Source organism: Penaeus japonicus, unplaced genomic scaffold (genome assembly GCF_977035675.1).
Source record: "Penaeus japonicus unplaced genomic scaffold, GWHDUDI00000001_assembly GWHDUDI00000004, whole genome shotgun sequence".
Classification (NCBI taxonomy): Eukaryota; Metazoa; Arthropoda; class Malacostraca; order Decapoda; family Penaeidae; genus Penaeus; species Penaeus japonicus.
Genome location: NW_028234406.1, coordinates 8234673 through 8254672, shown reverse-complemented (window position 1 = coordinate 8254672; position 20000 = coordinate 8234673). Strand labels below are relative to the sequence as shown.

Genomic DNA, 20000 nt, shown 5'->3' with positions numbered 1-20000 from the left:
GCACGTGATGCAAGTCTTGATCGTATATATCCATGTCGTGCCTCATGCCCACACACCTTCAATGAAGCATCACTGACTTTTTTAATTATTCTCTCCACTTCTCTGATCTAACAGGAAAATATGCTCTTCCTTTGGAACTTTTCTTTCTTTGGGACAAGCACAGTTTGATGGTAGTTTACATTTACATGCTACAATGTCAAACAATTTGTTCTGTGCTTCTAACTTGAATGCTTCAAGTTTTGCCCTGTAAGCTTGAGTCACTTCTGCCTTTATGTTGCGATACTTTGCATCGTAACATTTTAGCATTTGTTCAATCCGTTGATTTGACAAAGTTGGAATAGGTGTGTTTTTCCAAACTACCTTTAGCCTTTCTACAACCTTGTCAGCAGTTTCTGAGAATGAGGGATCCTTATTTGTGCTCTTCTTCAGATCATTTCTCACAAATATATAACATCTCATTACTGTCTCGTAAGTTGGTAATACTCGATGCCATAAATCTTCCCCATGTCCAAAAATGGGGCACTCATCTGCTGATCTAGTTGTATGTGTCTTAGCCATGTTGTCTTATAAGTCTGGAGCCAAAAATATGCTAATTTGGGCTATGATTTAGCATTAATAGGCACACACAGTAAAGATATCTATACAGTACGAAGTAAGGCTCAGTACTGGGCAAGAAGAGTCAGGGAAGCCTGAATCAGAGCAGGATGGGTAAGCCTGATGTAACATGGTGCAATCACTACATTTTCCTAAAGCTGTTTCCCATTGAAAACTATGTTTTAAGCACTAACTAATATATATATATATATATATATATATATATATATATATATATATATATATATATATATATATATATATATATATATATATATATATATATATATATATATATATATATATATATATATACATATATATGTATAAATATATATAAATATATATATATATAAATTTTCTGACACACTTGTCAGTTTATGTACTTTGGGCATTAGTTACTATACATGAAGAAATATGCCACTTTCAATGAATTTTGCTATATATTAAATGACTTTGGGGCACCTGAAGATATTTATTCACAAGTTGTTGTTGTTGTTTTTTTTTGCTGCAAACAACTATTATAATCCCCTATATTTCCCACACTATTACAATTTAAAATATCTTTAGGCAGCTATTCATTATACATAAAGGAATATGCAAGTTTTATCAATTATGCATTATATTTGATGGCTTTGAGGCACCTAAAGATATCTATTCACAAATCTAATTTCTTTTGCTGCAAGTTACGATCAACATCCCCCATATTTTCCACACTCTTACAATTTAAAATATTAATGTCGGATTTTTTGATCCACCCTAATATACATACATATATATACATATATATATATGTATATATATATATATATATATATATATATATATATATATATATATATGTATGTATGTATGTATGTATAGATATATATGAATACATATATATGAAAATATATTTATATATACATATATATATATATATATATAATTGTATATATATATATATATAATTATATATATATGTATGTATATTTGTATATATATGTATGTATGTATATTTGTATATATATGTATGTATATACACACATATATACATATGTATATTTATATATACATATGTGAATGTGGAATAAGATTCAAAGCTGTTTTAAAAATGGAAAAAAAAAATCCAATTTCCCTAAAGCTGTTTCCCATTGAAAACTATGTTTTAAGCACTAACTAATATATATATATATATATATATATATATATATAATATATATATATATATATATATATATATATATACATATATATGTATAAATATATATATATATATATATATATATATATATATATATATAAATTTTCTGACACACTTGTCAGTTTATGTACTTTGGGCATTAGTTACTATACATGAAGAAATATGCCACTTTCAATGAATTTTGCTATATATTAAATGACTTTGGGGCACCTGAAGATATTTATTCACAAGTTGTTGTTGTTGTTTTTTTTGCTGCAAACAACTATTATAATCCCCTATATTTCCCACACTATTACAATTTAAAATATCTTTAGGCAGCTATTCATTATACATAAAGGAATATGCAAGTTTTATCAATTATTCATTATATTTGATGGCTTTGAGGCACCTAAAGATATCTATTCACAAATCTAATTTCTTTTGCTGCAAGTTACGATCAACATCCCCCATATTTTCCACACTCTTACAATTTAAAATATTAATGTCGGATTTTTTGATCCACCCTAATATACATACATATATATATATATATATATATATATATATATATATATATATATATATATATATATATGTATGTATGTATGTATGTATAGATATATATGAATACATATATATGAATATATATTTATATATACATATATATATATATATAATTGTATATATATATATATATATATATATATGTATATTTGTATATATATGTATGTATGTATATTTGTATATATATGTATGTATATACATATAGATGTATGCATATACACACATATATACATATGTATATTTATATATACATATGTGAATGTGGAATAAGATTCAAAGCTGTTTTAAAAATGGAAAAAAATATATCCAAATCACATTATGACATTTTTATATTTCAGGAAGCTATCTTCAGAATTCTAAGGGAAAATGTTGATGATGCGTCACCACAACTCAACAGTAAGTTGATTTTTAGAGTCATGTAATTCACACTAGGAATTTACATTTAGTCATATATATATATATATATATATATATATATATATATATATATATATATATATATATATATATTAATACTATGACAATATACTTATGTCCGTGTGTGTGTGTGTATGTGTATGTACATGTGTATGTACATATATATATATATATATATATATATATATATATATATATATATATATATATATATATGTGTGTGTGTGTGTGTGTGTGTGTGTGTGTGTGTGTGTGTGTGTGTGTGTGTGTGTGTGTGTATGTATGTATGTATGTATATGTATCTGTATATACATATATATATGTATATATATATATATATTCTTACTTACAAATCTTCATATATGTGTATATATATCTATGTATGTATATATGTATATATATATATATATATATATATATATATATATATATGCACATATATATATATATATATATATATATATATATATATACATATATGTGTGTGTCTATATACACTCATATCTATATCTATGCTTCCGCACACACACAAACATGCACACACGCACGCATATATGTATATGTATATGTAGATAGATAGATAGATAGATATATGTATGTATGTGTGTTCATATATAAATTAATGAATACATATGCATATATACATACATATATATATATATATATATATATATATATATATATATATATATATATATATATATATAATATGTATATTATATATATGTATATATATATATATAATATATGTATATTATATATGTATATATATATACATACATATATATATATATATATATATATATATATATATATATATATATATATACTGAGGTAAACATTTATTTGCGCTAACTAATGTATTCTTACTTTCAGATGCCTTTTCACCCGAGACTGAAGTCACCGATGGGACGGAAAATAACGCTGTCCATGTAAACCACAAGACAGAGTCAGATGATGGTAAACCAAATGAGGATGCAGGGCCTAATCCAGATGAGAAAGAAAGCAATGCTGTGCCTGTAACTTACAAAGTAGAATCAACTAATGGAAAACCAAATGAAGATGCAGGGCCTAATCCAGATGAGAAAGCAAACAATGCTGTGCCTATTGCTCACAAAGTACAACCAATTGAGGATGAACCAAATGAGGATGCAGGGCCTAATCCAGATGAGAAAGCAACCAATGCTGTGCCTATTGCTCACAAAGTAGAACCAATTGAGGATGAACCAAGTGAAGATGCAGGGCCATATCCAGATGAGAAAGCAACCAATGCTGTGCCTATTGCTCACAAAGTAGAACCAATTGAGGATGAACCAAGTGAAGATGCAGGGCCATATCCAGATGAGAAAGCAAGCAATGCTATGCCTATTGCTCACAAAGTAGAACCAATTGAGGATGAACCAAGTGAAGATGCAGGGCCATATCCAGATGAGAAAGCAACCAATGCTGTTCCTGTTGCTCACAAAGTAGAACCAATTGAGGATGAACCAAGTGAAGATGCAGGGCCATATCCAGATGAGAAAGCAACCAATGCTGTTCCTGTTGCTCACAAAGTACAACCAATTGAGGATGAACCAAGTGAAGATGCAGGGCCATATCCAGATGAGAAAGCAAGCAATGCTGTGCCTATTGCTCACAAAGTACAACCAATTGAGGATGAACCAAGTGAAGATGCAGGGCCATATCCAGATGAGAAAGCAACCGATGCTGTTCCTGTTGCTCACAAAATAGATTTAATTGATGGAAAACCAAATGAAGATGCAGGGTCATATCCAAAAGTGGAATCAACTGATAAAAAACAAAAAAACAATGCAACATCTTGTCCAGAAAGGGAATCTAGCAGGGATATATCACCATTCAGTGGTCCAATAGTGGCAGAACGTGTTGAGAGGATAGATGATAATGCTGCCCATGTAAACTACAAGGAAAAGCATACTTCTAGTAAATCAAATAGTCCTTTGTCTACTCCAGTAGAGAAAAACCACAAGAGTGCATCACCGCCCAAATGCCCATTAATACAAGTTATAGAGAAGACTGAAAATAAAGAATCCATTTTGGATTCGAAGGGCATGAAAGATATTCACAAAGCGGCAGAGAGAGGACTCTCAGACGAGGTGGTTATATCGCTAAACAATGGCGAAGACCCCTCTGCTCTTACTAGCAGCAATAACACTCCACTCCATTACGCAGCCAAAGAAGGACACACAGAAGTTGTACAGCTGTTCCTAGACAAAAAATGTGACCTAAACCTCTCGAATGAGGCCGGTGACACCCCATTCCATCTTGCTGCATTAAGTGGAAAGATCGATGTTGTGAAATTATTATCTGAGTGGGAAGGTGTTGACATAAACAAACCAAGTGCGACGAATGAAACACTTCTTGCATATGCAAGGTGTGGTGAGGAAAAGCCTATGTTAAATGTTCTAAGAAACCCTGAAACTATTTCGCCTGAGGGTAACACGCCCCTTCATTGTGCATCATTGGCAGGCCATATAGAAATTGTGCAGTTGCTGCTAATGAAAAATGCAGACTCCAAGAGTGAAACGCCCACCCACCACACAGCTTTGCATTATGCTGCTCTCAGAGGTTATGCGACTCTCGTCAAACTGTTGGTCTTTCATGGAGCCGATCCTAATGTGAGAGATGAGCGAAATAACACACCTGTACATTATGCCGCTCTTAATGGACATACGTCGGTTGTTGAGTTGCTTGTGAATGAAAGAGCAGACCTGAGCATTCGGACAGACTTGGGGCTCTCAGTCCTTCATAAGGCTTCCTTCTACGGAAGGCTATCCACTGTCCAGAAACTTGTTGAACTACAAGATAGTCTTGTCAGCATACGTGACGAGGAAAACTTGAGAGCAGAAGACACAGCTCTCATCCGCGGTCACGTCCACACAGCCTGGTGGCTCAACAAGAATGCAAGTGAAGATTTCTTGCAAGATCAAATACACTTAAAGGTAATGACTCGCCTCCGTAGGTGATCATGACTTGTAATGAGAGTGAAATATATCCGGAAATATAATTAAATACAATATACAATCGTTTATTTTCTTTTCAGAACATTTGTATGTCCAAGTACAGTCAGTGCGGAGAATTCTACCACACTTACTGCGAGGACAAGAACACGAAGTCGACAGCCTTAGCCACTGCCATTGACTTCGGCGTCTGCGACCTGCATTACCAAGACGAGCGGGGCCGGACGCTGCTCCACGTGGCTGCGGAACAGAACGACCGACGCAAGATCCGGGTTCTGCTGGAGCGCGGTGCCCTGCCCACCGCCCGCACCCACGACGGCGAGACGCCCGCGGACCTGGCCAGGCAGAAAGGGCATCTGGAGGCCGCAGAAATTATTTCAGCTAAGGCGAAAAATAAAGAAACGGTAGAGTACTCACTATTGAACGCACGATTTTTACCGTTATGATGTTTTATATATATATATATATATATATATATATATATATATATATATATATATATATGTATGTATATATATATATATATATATATATATATATGCATGTGTATGTTTGTTTATGCATATATATAAATATTTGTATATACACATCCACATATATATATACATATATATACATATATATACATATATATATATATATATATATATATATATATATATATATATATACATGTATATGTCAATATATGATCATCATCGTCAGCCTACATCATTCCACTGCAGGATGTAGGCCTCTCTCAATCTTTTCCAGTCATTCCGGACTTGTGTCCTCTGATTCCAGTTTACTCCTGCGAAATTCGTTATTGTGTCACGCCATCCTGCAACTGGTCTTGCCCATGGTTCCTTTGTGTCATATGATTCCCATTCTGTTTTCTTTGACCACCTGTCTCCGATATATATGACCTGCCCACTGCTACTTTTTCTTTTTAATGCTCTTAAGTATATCTACTTTTGTCTGTGGCCTGGGGCCGGATACTCAAAACTCTGGCAGTTTAAAGCTTGTCGCGCACCTGCTCGGATCGCGGAAGCTTACGAAGCCTCGGAACGGGCACGACACGACGTTCAGCCCGCGCACCAAACACATGACATCGGAACGGAAACGACGCGGATGCTGTTCATTTCAGTGTACATCGGGCGAAGAAATGTGTTGCAGGTTTGATTTCATTGTATTCCAGCTAAAATAAGTGATAGTAGTGACGAAGAAGAAAAAATAAACAGTGGATTCATCATATATGTGCTTCTAGAGAACATGAAGGCCATCTTACACCATCGTAATAATACTGATGACTTATATCACATAAAATTTCGTATTGATACACGTAATTAATAAGTTTTTCATCCAAATTGACTGACATACTGATACAAGGCAGTATACAAAGCTACTGAGCCTCTCCCATCAGCCGTTCTGCGCAGGCGCGATCTCTCAGACGCATCGGAACTATCAGAAAAATAGTCTTTCCAAGATATCCGAGGTCTTTAGATTCCGATCCGAGCAAGTGCGCGTTATCACGTTCAAATGTATGGTTTAGATTTCTTTCTGATGTTTCGTGTCCGTTCCGACGCGTCGTTTCCGAGCAGCAGGTGCGCGACAAGCTTAAGACGTCGCAGCGGGTTACGCTCTCGTAAGGTACGATGTTCCTACGAGGTCGCAAATCTCCCATACTCAGAGAAAAAATAAAATGTAACCGAAAGAAAACCTCATAACCGTAGTTCGATGGGATACCCTCAGATGGCGGGACCATTTCGAATTGACCAATCAACAGTCAGCCCTTTAGACGTAACTACCAATTGGAAGCCACGGTTATTAGGGGGAGGAGCGAGCGAAAGAGAGAGAGGGAGTGGGAAAGAGAGCGAGAGTGAGATATAGATGATTATAAACACAGATAGATGGATATTTGAATGGATAAATAGAGATACAGATATATATTTATGAGTGTATATATATATGCATATATATGCATATATATATATATATATATATATATATATATATATATATATATATATATAAATGTATATGTATGTTTGTATATGATAAATACATACATACATACATATATATATATATATATATATATGTATATATACACCTTTGTCTATGACAAGACACCTTCATTTCCCAAAGCTCTATAGTGTATTCAATATGTATTGTCTCCATAGGGTAAACGACGAGCGCATTTTATAATTGCTTATTATCTTCTTTATATCAAGTGGCTAGGGAGAATGGAGGTATTTGTGATACATAGATACAATATAAATTGATATGACGCCTTATACTGTGTCTGGGACAGTCAGTAATACATAATCTATACAAATCTCGTTTGCACAAGTCGGAACTAGCACGACTTATTTCCGGGTTCACACCGTTACGAGTGCTCGGGACCACCCTTAAGCTTGTCGCGCACCTGCTCGGAAACGACGCGTCGGAACGGACACGAAACATCAGAAAGAAATCTAAACCATACATTTGAACGTGATAACGCGCACTTGCTCGGATCGGAATCGAAACGCCTCGGATATCTTGGAAAGAATATTTTTCTGATAGTTCCGATGCGTCTGAGAGACCGTGCCTGCGCAGAACGGCTGTATACTGCCTTGTGGACACGTGTACAGTCATTATATCAGTTAATTTGGATGAAAAACTTATTAATTACGTGTGTCATTACGAAATTTTATATGATATAAGTCATCAGTATTATTACGATCGTAAGATGACCTTCGTGCTCTCTAGAATCACATATATGATGAATCCCCTGCTTTTTTTTTTCTTCTTCTTCCTCCTCTGCAGCTGCTAATGCTTCTTCGTCACTGCTATCACTCATTTTAGCTGGAATACTATGAAATCACACCTGCATCACCTTTCTTCGCCCGATGTACACTGAAATGAACAGTATCTGCGTCGTTTCCGTTCCGATGTCATCTGATTAGGTGCGCGGGCTGAATGTCGTGTCGTGTCCGTTCCGAGGCTTCGCAAGCTTCCGCGGTGTTTCCGATCCGAGCAGGTGCGCGACAAGCTTTAAGTTACGAGGTGCTGTGGCGTCACGCTGGGACGGTTTAAGCTTGTCGCGCACCTGCTCGGAAACGACGCGTCGTAACGGACACGAAACATCGGAAAAAAATCTAAACCATACATTTGAACATGCTAACGCGCACTTGCTCGGATCGGAAACGATACGACGCCTCGGATCGGAATCGAAACGCCTCGGATATCTTGGAAAGAATATTTTTCTGATAGTTCCGATGCGTCTGAGAGACCGCGCCTGCGCAGAACGGCTGATGGGAGAGGCTCAGCTTTGTATCCTGCCTGGTGGACACGTGTACAGTCATTATGCCAGTTAATTTGGATGAAAAACTTATTAATTGCGTGTGTCAATACGAAATTTTATATGATATAAGTCATCAGTATTATTATGATGGCGTAAGATGGCTTTCGTGTTCTCTAGAAACACATATATGATGAATCCACTGCTTTTTATTATTTTTTTTCCTTCCTCCTCTGCAGCTGCTAATGCAAGGGCTAACATAAGAGCTTCATTGTCACTACTATCACTCATTTTAGCTGGAATACTATGAAATCACACCTGAACACCTTTCTTCGCCCGATATACACTGAAATGAACAGCATTCGCGTCGTTTCCGTTCCGATGTCATCTGATTAGGTGCGCGGGCTGAACGTCGTGTCGTGTCCGTTCCGAGGCTTCGCAAGCTTCCGCGGTGTTTCCGATCCGAGCAGGTGCGCGACAAGCTTTAAGCTTGTCGCGCACCTGCTCGGAAACGACGCGTCGGAACGGACACGAAACATCAGAAAAAAATCTAAACCATACATTTGAACGTGATAACGCGCACTTGCTCGGATCGGAATCGAAACGCCTCGGATATCTTGGAAAGAATATTTTTCTGATAGTTCCGATGCGTCTGAGAGACCGCGCCTGTTCAGCTTTGTATGCTACCTTGTAGACACGTGTACAGTCATTATGTCAGTTAATTTGGATGAAAAACTTATTAATTACGTGTGTCAATACGAAATTTTATATGATATAAGTCATCAGTATTATTACGATGGCGTAAGATGGCCTTCGTGTTCTCTAGAAGCACATATATGATGAATCCACTGCTTTTTTTTTTCTTCTTCTTCTTCTTCCTCCTCTACAGCTGCTAATGCAAGGGCTAACACAAGAGCTTCTTCGTCACTACTATCACTCATTTTAGCTGGAATACTATTAAATCACACCTGCAACAACTTTCTTCGCATTGAAGACTGAAAAATGAACAGCGATCCGCGTCGTCCCCGCGTGACGTCACAGCACCTCGTAACTTAAGGGTGGTCCCGAGCACTCGTAACGGTGTGAACCCGGAAATAAGTCGTGCTAGTTCCGACTTGTGCAAACGAGATTTGTATAGATTATGTATTACTGACTGTCCCAGACACAGTATAAGGCGTCATATCAATTTATATTGTATCTCTGTATCACAAATACCTCCATTCTCCCTAGCCACTAGATATAAAGAAGATAATAAGCAATTATAAAATGCGCTCGTCGTTTACCCAGTGGAGGTGACGAGAATACATATTGAATACACTATAGAGTTTTGGGAAATGAAGGTGTCTTGTCATAGACAAAGGTGTATATACATATATATATATATATGTATGTATGTATGTATGTATATATGTATTTATCATATACAAACATACATATGCATTTATATATACATGCATATATATATTCATATATATATATATATATATATATATATATATATATATATATATATATATATATATATATATACATGCATATATATATTCATATATATATATATACACTCATAAATATATATCTGTATCTCTCTGTCAATTTGTCCGTTCAAATATCCATCTCTCTGTTTTTATAATCATCTATATCTCACTCTCGCTCTCTTTCCCACTCCCTCTCTCTCTTTCGCTCGCTCCTCCCCCCAATGACCGTGGCCTCCAATTGGTAGTTACGTCTAAAGGGCTGACTGTTGATTGGTCAATTCGAAATGGTCCCGCCATCTGAGGGTATCCCATCGAACTACGGTTATGAGGTTTTCTTTCGGTTACGATATTTTATTTTTTCTCTGAGTATGGGAGATTTGCGACCTCGTAGGGACATCGTACCTTACGAGAGCGTAACCCGCTGTGACGTCTTAAACTGCCAGAGTTTTGAGTATCCAGCCCCAGGGTCTCAGGGTTGGTTCTGGAATTTGGAGACGGTTAGAAGGGTCATTGGTTAGGTCATGTGAAGCGCGCGCATAGCGAGACATTGTTCTTTGATGTTGATTATAATTATTAGTTTTGTAATTCCTTTCATATCTATACAAATTGTTCTTTGATATATATATATCTATATCCATATAAATTAATATATATATATACATGTGTGTATATATATATATATTTATATATATACACATGTATATATGTATGCATATGTGCATATTTGTACATACACGTGTGTGTGTACATATGTATATATATATATATATATATAGATATATATATATATATATATATATACATACATATATACATGTATATGTATATGCATATAAATATATATACATATATATATATATATATATATATATATATATATATACATGCATACATACATACATATATATATATACATATATATAAATATATATATACATAAATATCTAATATACATGTATGTTTGCAGGTATATATGCGTGTGCCTGTGTATCCATCTGTGTATATATATAAATATATATATATGTGTGTGTGTCTATCTATTTTTCCTATCTACATATATATATATATATATATATATATCCTTATATATGGATACATACATGTATGTGTATGTATACAAATATGTATGTTTATATATATATATATATATATACATATGTCATATATACATATATATGTATGTATATATGTATATATATATATACATATATACGTATGTATATATGCATATATATATACACATATATATATATATATATATATATATATATATATATATATATATATATAATTTATACGTATATATATACATATATATGTAATATATATGTAATTTATATGCATATATACATATTCATATATACACAAATATATATAGACATACATATATATATATATATATATATCTATGTATATATATACATATATATAAATATATATATACATATCCATTTATATATACATGTATAGGTATGTATGCATATATATATATATACATATGTATATAAATATCCATATATATATATATATATATATATATATATATATATATATATATTTATATATATATACATATACATATACATATATATAAATATATATATACATATATATAGATATATACATATATATGTATATATATATGTATATATGTATATAAATATCCATATATATATATATATATATATATATATATATATATATATATATATTTATTTATTTATATATATATATATATATATATATATGTATATATATGCATCTAACTTTTGATATTTGAATTTCTTCTGCAGGCTACTTTGGCGAGAGAATGTCGGCGTTTGAATGATGAATCAGAAAAGGCTCGAGATCCTACACAGAAACAGGAAGCCCGGCAGTTTGTTTTCCTTCTCCTGTCACTGTATTGTGCATACTCTTCACAAACAGACAAAGGCCGTGATGCACTGTGTTGGAAGACAGCCTTCTGGTGGTTGAAAAAGGAGTTATCTGATAGTGATGACTGGATGGAAAAACTGGTACAAGTCACCAATAATCAGGATACAAAAGACTGTGAGGATGAGGAATCAGTAAATAGTTTGAGGGATGTCATTTTCGATGAACTTATCAAGCTGATTACTGAAAAAACATCAAAATGTCTGATGAAGTTTGAACAGAACATATTTGTCGAGACTTTAGAAAAAGCAACAATTCTCTCTTGTGAAAAGGATTTTTCACTGTTTCTCTACCTTTTGGTGCACGTGGGAAAACAAAAGGTTGATAGCGTCATCGGAGTATGTCAAGCATCGCCTTTGCATTACGCTGCTCTGAAGAATAACGAGTCTGCAGCCAGATACCTTGTCAGTCACGGAGCTTCGATTAATGCAAAGGATCGTTTCGGCAACACACCTGCACACTATGCTTGCATGCATGGCTACAAGGACTTGGGGGACTTTTTAAAGACAAATCAGGTAAACAGAAACAGAAATGGATTAACAGCAATAGACCTTCTAGATGGTTACAGAAACTACCTGAAACTGTATGATTTGGACTTGAAATCTCTAGAGAACATAGACATACAAAAAAACAATACTGGTCCTCAGAGAATAAATATTCTTTTGAAAGAAATGAAGAAAAAATGGCAAGTGAATGGCATAGGTAGAGCAATAGCTAAAGTCCATGTCAATTATTCAAGAGGAGAATCTAAAGACATACAAGCAGCTGTATCTAACTTGGTAGACATTGTAACAAATTTAATTGCAAAGAAAAATCCTATGTTCAGTGGGGATCTTCTTATGCTAGGAAGTTCGGCAGACAACGTAAGGCTTTTTTGTCCAGACGAATTTGACTGTAATATTATTTTAAGTAGTATTAAGGGCTGTCCTAATGGAGACCTTCAACTGTCACTGGGAAATATGGGACGCAATGCTAGTGGCTGCAAAACAAAAATTAATGTGTCATCAAGCAACAATAACATCGCAAGCCTTCTTAATGGAAATAACTTCTTAGATACATTTTACAATATGGTTAAGGAATGCATCTCAGAATTTGAACCTGACGACGAAAGAATGACAATTATTCCACCTGGGATTAAAAGAACTCAAGTTGGAGTGGGGCTCACCCTTGTTTGGACAGGCAAAGAGTTCCCTTTACTGCTGGTGGATGTGGACATTGTGCCCACTATGGAAGCTCCCTGGCCAGCAGATCTGCCTAGGCCACCTCTTACACCGCCTCACATTAAGTCAGTTTATATCAACAGTATTGGCAACGGTGAGTGGAGGTTCTCCTTCGCACAGGCGGAAAACGAAATCATGAAGAATCTGACTCCTGACCAGCGGCGAGTGTTCCTGGCCTGTAAGATGGTTCTAAGTTCCCTCAAAGTAGAAAAGTGGGCACCAAGAGATATCCAGAGCAGATTCAAGTATTTTGATAAGATATTCTTCAAAATCCCTTCGCCAAAGGGATTTATCTTAAAAAACACATTTTTCTTGGAGCTGGAAGAATTCAGAGACCATAGTTACTACTGGACAGACCGCTTAGAAAAAAGGATAAGGTCAGTCTTTGAACGCATGTGCGAAAAGGGTAGAAAAGGACCTGCGAAAATAGAAGCTTACTTTGCAGGCAGCACACAACCCTCATGTATAGGGTATGGAGCACCAAACATTGTTTCATTTTTCACTCCGAAACCTGGCTTTCATGGAGTAAGTGAATACTAGGCTCAAGGACCATGTTGTTACACATACAGATTATGAAAATGCTTTTTATGATTTAAATGAACAATACTATGTAACACAAATATTTCAATGGGTTGTTTATTAGTATAAGATTTTCATAAATTTTACAATTTTCTTCTTTTTTTTTTCTTTTCTTTTAATCTTTTCGGTACTCCATCCGTTTAAGGGGTACTTCAGAGTCCTCAGTTGGTGAAAAGGTAAGAGTAGCAAGCTACCTGAAATTGAAAAGGAGTTTTGAAAGAAGGGGTCCGAAACCTCTTGCTTTTCGATACATTGTGGTTTCGTCCATCTTGTAGAAATTGATATGGTATACTCTTATATCAATCGTCAATTTAGCGATTAAAAGCTAGCTTGAACTTGCATACATACCAAGAACGTGAGAACCGTTTTTTTCGCCTTATAGGGTTAGCAGCACAGGAGTTTGCCTTGTGTAAAAGGAACAAAACTGTACTAAGCGGAGCCGGGGGTATTTCAACAGTCTGGAATTGTCGATAGAACTGACATCAGCAGAACATTTGAGCTTAATTGTGAAGGTCTTCCTGGTGTAACTAATTATTCTAAATGGGTTCTTTGTTGTAGAGGCTTCTTTATTGTATCGATTTAAACGAACACCTACGTGCAGCCACGAAGATTTTGTCAACAAATGTCATGTTTGCCGAAGTTACACTGGTTGGATCTTGCACATCACTTCTTAGACTTGGAAACAAAATCGACTACGCTACCGGTGACGCCTGATTTCTCCGCCTGTTTATACGTGTTGGGTTAGTGCTTATTGCTGTGATCATTGTGCTGTAGTGTATAAATCTATTGTGTACCATAATGTCAGACTATCTGCGTTATGGAATAAACCTGAATTATACAAACCCTGTGTCACTACCCTATTTGTGGTGGGTTATTAGTTCCAATAGACTAAGACACCCATCACACTCTCTCTCTCTCTTTTAGTCTGTGATGATCAAGGCTGAATTTTGTACCATATAAGTAGCCTAATCTGGACGAGACTTTCTTCATAATAAAAAAAAATGTTGAGAGGTAGGTTTCGTATGAAATTTATATAAGGTAGGCATGTTTACAGAAATTAAAATATAAGCAAAAAATACATTATTTATTCATAAAGTAATATATTGGTACCAAAAAGACCAATCTGCCAAACGTGTGTATTTCATCCCCAGTTTCAGCGTTATTTTCACGCATTAATAAATGTGATTAGCATATTTTTTGGTATTATATAAGTATGATTTTAAAAATTAACAAGTCGTTCAGATGAAGAGATCCAGAACTCTCCGAACAATATGAAGTCTTACTATGATGTGCTAGGTGCCCTATATAGGGCTTATACTGTATATAGTACATATCACAAGCTGATAGTAAAATGGCTTAAGAGTTTACCGTCGAAACACTTCATAATGAGCAATTATGACTCGGAAAGAGATCTTGAAATTTATCCTCGCCATTTGGTAATATTTGTATATCTAAAGTCAGTACAAAAATATATTCAATCAAGACTATATTATCACATTTAACATGTCACATTTCTGATATTTCAAAATTTCCATCCTGATACATGACTTTTCAAAATATCGTTTCAAACTGTCACAAAACAATACCCTTAGCGAGAGCAAGCCCCTGGTTGGAAATACCATTTTAACATGAAAATAATAATACCAAACGGTAAGTCCCTTCCCCTTTCCGCCAAGCCAAAATTCCTAGCTGGCACTGCCTCCCGTTCTATCATCGTCCTTCCTTTTTCTCTCACTTTCTTCCTCCTTTATCTGGAGCTTCTTGCTTCCTCACTCATCTCAGATCCTTTCTTCTTTCTTCTCCTTAGCCTGATTCCGCCGAGGACTTCGAGACTCCTGGCGGAAGCGCGAGGTCGAAGACTATAGGTGGGTTCACAGGCTTGTAGAAACGGTCACACGTGGAAGCGTTGATGAAAATCGTACGTCCGTTCGTGGTCATCCCATAGCCTGGGAGGGAAGAAGAGAGAGAAAGCGTGATAAAAAGTGAGGGAGAGAGAGAGAGAGAGAGAGAGAGAGAGAGAGAGAGAGAGAGAGAGAGAGAGAGAGAGAGAGAGAGAGAGAGAGAGAGAGAGAGAGAGAGAGAGAGAGAGAGAGAGAGAGAGAGAGAGAGAGAGAGAGAGAGAGAGAGAGAGAGAGAGAACAAGAATGAGAGACAGAGTGTATATCACCTTGTCATATCCATTTGTATTTTATATTTTATGTTGCTGTTATTGTTTCAATTGAATATTATTTACATATGTATCTACCACACACATACATACATACATATTGTATGTTCATTGTCTCACCTATTTCTTGGCCTCCCTCTAACTCTCACGTCAGCCATACCATTGTTGTTTTGTCTTTCCCTTCGCATGAGTTAAGCACACATACAAAACTTTCTTCTTCACATAACATTGTCCCATACTACACATGTGATTCACACATATCCTCAGACAAATCATACATTATACTAGTCTTTTCTCAAAGATCATAAGAGCAACACTTCGTCCCTCGAAGGAGGAGAAACCCTCACTACAACTTACTATGTTAAATCTAAAGCAACAAATTAAAAAACTACTTCGGCTATCTTCTTCATGCCGCTAAGCCCCAGGATACCATTATTCTTGTAGCGGTCGTCACCCAGACTTCTACAGAGAGAGAGGGAGAGAGGGAGAGGGAGGGAGAGAGAGAGAGAGAGAGAGAGAGAGAGAGAGAGAGAGAGAGAGAGAGAGAGAGAGAGAGAGAGAGAGAGAGAGAGAGAGACAGACAGAGAGACAGAGAGACAGAGAGACAGAGAGAGAAAGAGAGAGAGAGAGAGAGAACACAGTTGCAAGCTTACCTTCGTGTATGTGTCCGTATATATGATATTTTGGATTAATTTTGCCTAGCAAGGTTTGCATTAGGTCAACACATCCCGCTCGGTCGCCTCTCCAGGTAAGGTCACCGTGGCCCAAGGGCGGTCCGTGGGTCATTAACAAGTCCACATCTTCAGGAATCTTCCTCCATTTCTCTCGAAGAGGTTCACCTCGCGTTAAATTGAAGGCCATAACATGGTACTCGGGCGTCCTGAAAAAAAATATAGTACGGAATGTTCAGACAAATAGAAAGAGAAATGTAAGGTCAAAGTTGTCAAGGTCAAATACAGCCTTCGCAAAATCTACCAGTCATATGGTATTTAAGCGTTCTGGCAAATGGAGAAGTGAATGTTCTAACATTAATAAGAATTGGTCAGGTAAACTGTCTAGGCCACATACAGCCATTACAAAATCTGCCAAGTAATTGCGAACAGAAACTACCAATTTATTGATCATTTAAACTCTAATCAGTTGTAAAAGACAGTGTCACACGGCTGCCTAGCTAACACTCACCAGGGTGCGCCATAGACCTTAAAACCATACACGGTAGTAGAGGAATCTTGAAGGTACGTGGCATTGGTGATGACCTCCTGAGCGGGGAGTGGTTTCCTACACATATCCTCGTCTAGAATAACTTCATGATTCCCTGCGATCACGATTTTGTGCTTATATGGCAGTGTACCTTGAGGGGAAAAAAGTCATATAACTGAAATATCCAAGAGCAACTCGTGAGACATATTCTCGTAATTACTGTACTTATCCCTGTGTATCACTATCCTTCACGTACAAACTTACCTAACCAAGCATTGAAATCTTTTGCCTCTGAGAGAGACCCCGTGTAGGTAAAGTCGCCTGAATGTAGTAATACGTCGCCGTCTGGCATTGGGTGAGTCATGCCATCTGTCTTGACATGAGTATCACTCACGCACACAAATCTCACCTGTGGATATAGGACAAGAATATGATTAGTCTCTAAATGGAAAGGATAACATGGAAATGGAAATAATGGAATTGCTCTTCATTGCCTTGACATTGAGCTGAATCTGTAACAAATTACATAATTCTTAGACATGACAAAACAAAATTAGTGTCATCAGTACCAACGCTTAAGCCCCTTACTGTTTCTTTCTTAATTCTTTCTTTCACGTTACTTCATCCACTTTCAATGTTTTCATATCCTTGTTCACTACGATACCCTCATGATTTTCTCCCCTCTTTATAAAACTCCTTTGATGATATCGCTTGCCACTGTCCCTTCCTTCTCACTCCCATTCTCTCTGGCTGTAGAAGCAGGAGCTGGTTTAAGGGAACCTTGAATGCTGCGATTCTCCTTTTATTTAAAGACCTCAAAGTCATCCTCAAACCTACAGGCCTGTAGAAAATATTCCTTTTCTTGGCTTTTCCTCTAGACCCTAGAGTCTAGAGTTACCACACTTGGCACCACTGAGTACTACAATAAGAGGCGGATCTATAGGGTGGAAGAGGGAAGCATGCTGCCATGCCCCCCTGTCAATATCCTCTTTTACACCCCACAATAATGTCTCTACATCAATCACAATCTAAAAAAAAAAACGATTTTCTAAAAGGCCTCGAAATCATCCTGTCTAGTTCCAGGAAAGGAGGAAGTGAAGCAAGGTGTTGTTTGGACCTCGTCCCTCTGAACTGACCACGCTATCCACATTTCTTCTTTTCCTGGAGAGAACTCCACTCTGACTTTGTGCACCCTGTGTAAACGTGCCCTGTCTCGTCTTGCACTACAGATGTGTAGACTTCTTTCCATTCATCTGGCATCTCGTCACTGGCCTTCCTTCAGTTCATCGTCTAAACCACTGATTGTTATGAATTAGTTTATTATATCTACTCAATATTGTGAAGCAGGCATTCCCTCGTGATCTGAGATTTCCTTTTTTTCTGCTCCCTTTCCTACTTTGGACCCCGATGCCCTGGGGCAGCCTACACTACATCTATAGGTTACCACCTCTGCCTCTCTTTAGTCAATAATTACGATGCTGGGATGGCGTACCGGTGCAAGCTAATGGCATATGAAATACGTCAATTGCCGTATTCTTGCTCACTTTGCTAAAGAGCGACCTGCTGGTTACAAATGTTAATAACGCTATCTTTATATTTGTTCTGTCTAGCACTTGCTGTCCACATCATATGCTGCCATACAGAAAGTGCCCAATTCCATATTGTGAAACCCAAGCTGATAGAGGAGGCTTGTTAAATCCTTCACTGGTCCATAACATACAACACAAGACTAAATAATGTTACTAGAGTTGCAATAAAAAAAACACTAATCGTTCAACAATAGAATCTTAATGAATTTCATACTTTTGTATTTCAGGATCAGATTAGGTTTAAAATGGTGCTTATAGACTCTTCTAATTCATTCGATTTTAACAACTTTCCCTTACAGTTCATTCACTTTCTAGTTCTTCCTTAGGTAAGTGAAGTACCATATATGAGTTAGCTGACCTTATCCTCTGAGATCGGAGCTGTGGGAGGAAGAGGCTCCACGATGTCCACTGTGAGCTTGTCCTTCCAATGTTTCCAAGCTGCATTTGGGTCGATGCTCCAGTCGATGGAATCCGTCATGTTCTGTGGAAAATGGACGCGAGTTAGATAGATGGGCCATATCAGCTGTAATAAGTGTCATTAGCATTAAAATGTCCGTGTGTATGTGTGTGTGTGTGTAAACATGAATTATTTATCTAATTATCTATCTACACACACACACACACACACACACACACACACACACACACACACACACACACACATACACATACATATATATATATATATATATATATATATATATATATATATATATATATATATATATATATATATATATATATATATATATATATATTAGAAATTTTATATATATTAGAAATTTTATATATATATATATATATATATATATATATATATATATATATATATATATATACATATATATGCACGCA

General features: G+C 35.8%; 2 protein-coding genes across 2 annotated transcripts in view; one reads left to right on the top strand and one right to left on the bottom strand.

Moving 5' to 3' along the window:
* The window catches only part of LOC122260751 (uncharacterized), a 66668-nt gene extending 51646 nt beyond the window's left edge, over nucleotides 1–15022 (top strand). The window contains exons 17-24 of the mRNA XM_086535764.1: nucleotides 2659–2716; nucleotides 3614–5697; nucleotides 5799–6140; nucleotides 6499–6556; nucleotides 6716–6870; nucleotides 7118–7213; nucleotides 10902–10955; nucleotides 12243–15022. Coding sequence (XP_086391890.1) covers nucleotides 2659–2716; nucleotides 3614–5697; nucleotides 5799–6140; nucleotides 6499–6556; nucleotides 6716–6870; nucleotides 7118–7213; nucleotides 10902–10955; nucleotides 12243–14150 — 4755 coding nt within the window. The 3' untranslated portion in view covers nucleotides 14151–15022. The remainder of the gene's footprint in view (nucleotides 1–2658; nucleotides 2717–3613; nucleotides 5698–5798; nucleotides 6141–6498; nucleotides 6557–6715; nucleotides 6871–7117; nucleotides 7214–10901; nucleotides 10956–12242) is intronic.
* Nucleotides 15023–15259: 237 nt separating this feature from the next.
* Nucleotides 15260–20000, bottom strand: part of LOC122259334 (metallophosphoesterase MPPED2) — a 6857-nt gene continuing 2116 nt past the window's right edge. The window contains exons 2-6 of the mRNA XM_043026059.2: nucleotides 19504–19626; nucleotides 17821–17965; nucleotides 17539–17707; nucleotides 17010–17236; nucleotides 15260–16135 (exon numbers count right to left, since the gene is read on the bottom strand). Coding sequence (XP_042881993.1) covers nucleotides 15993–16135; nucleotides 17010–17236; nucleotides 17539–17707; nucleotides 17821–17965; nucleotides 19504–19623 — 804 coding nt within the window. The 5' untranslated portion in view covers nucleotides 19624–19626 and the 3' untranslated portion in view covers nucleotides 15260–15992. The remainder of the gene's footprint in view (nucleotides 16136–17009; nucleotides 17237–17538; nucleotides 17708–17820; nucleotides 17966–19503; nucleotides 19627–20000) is intronic.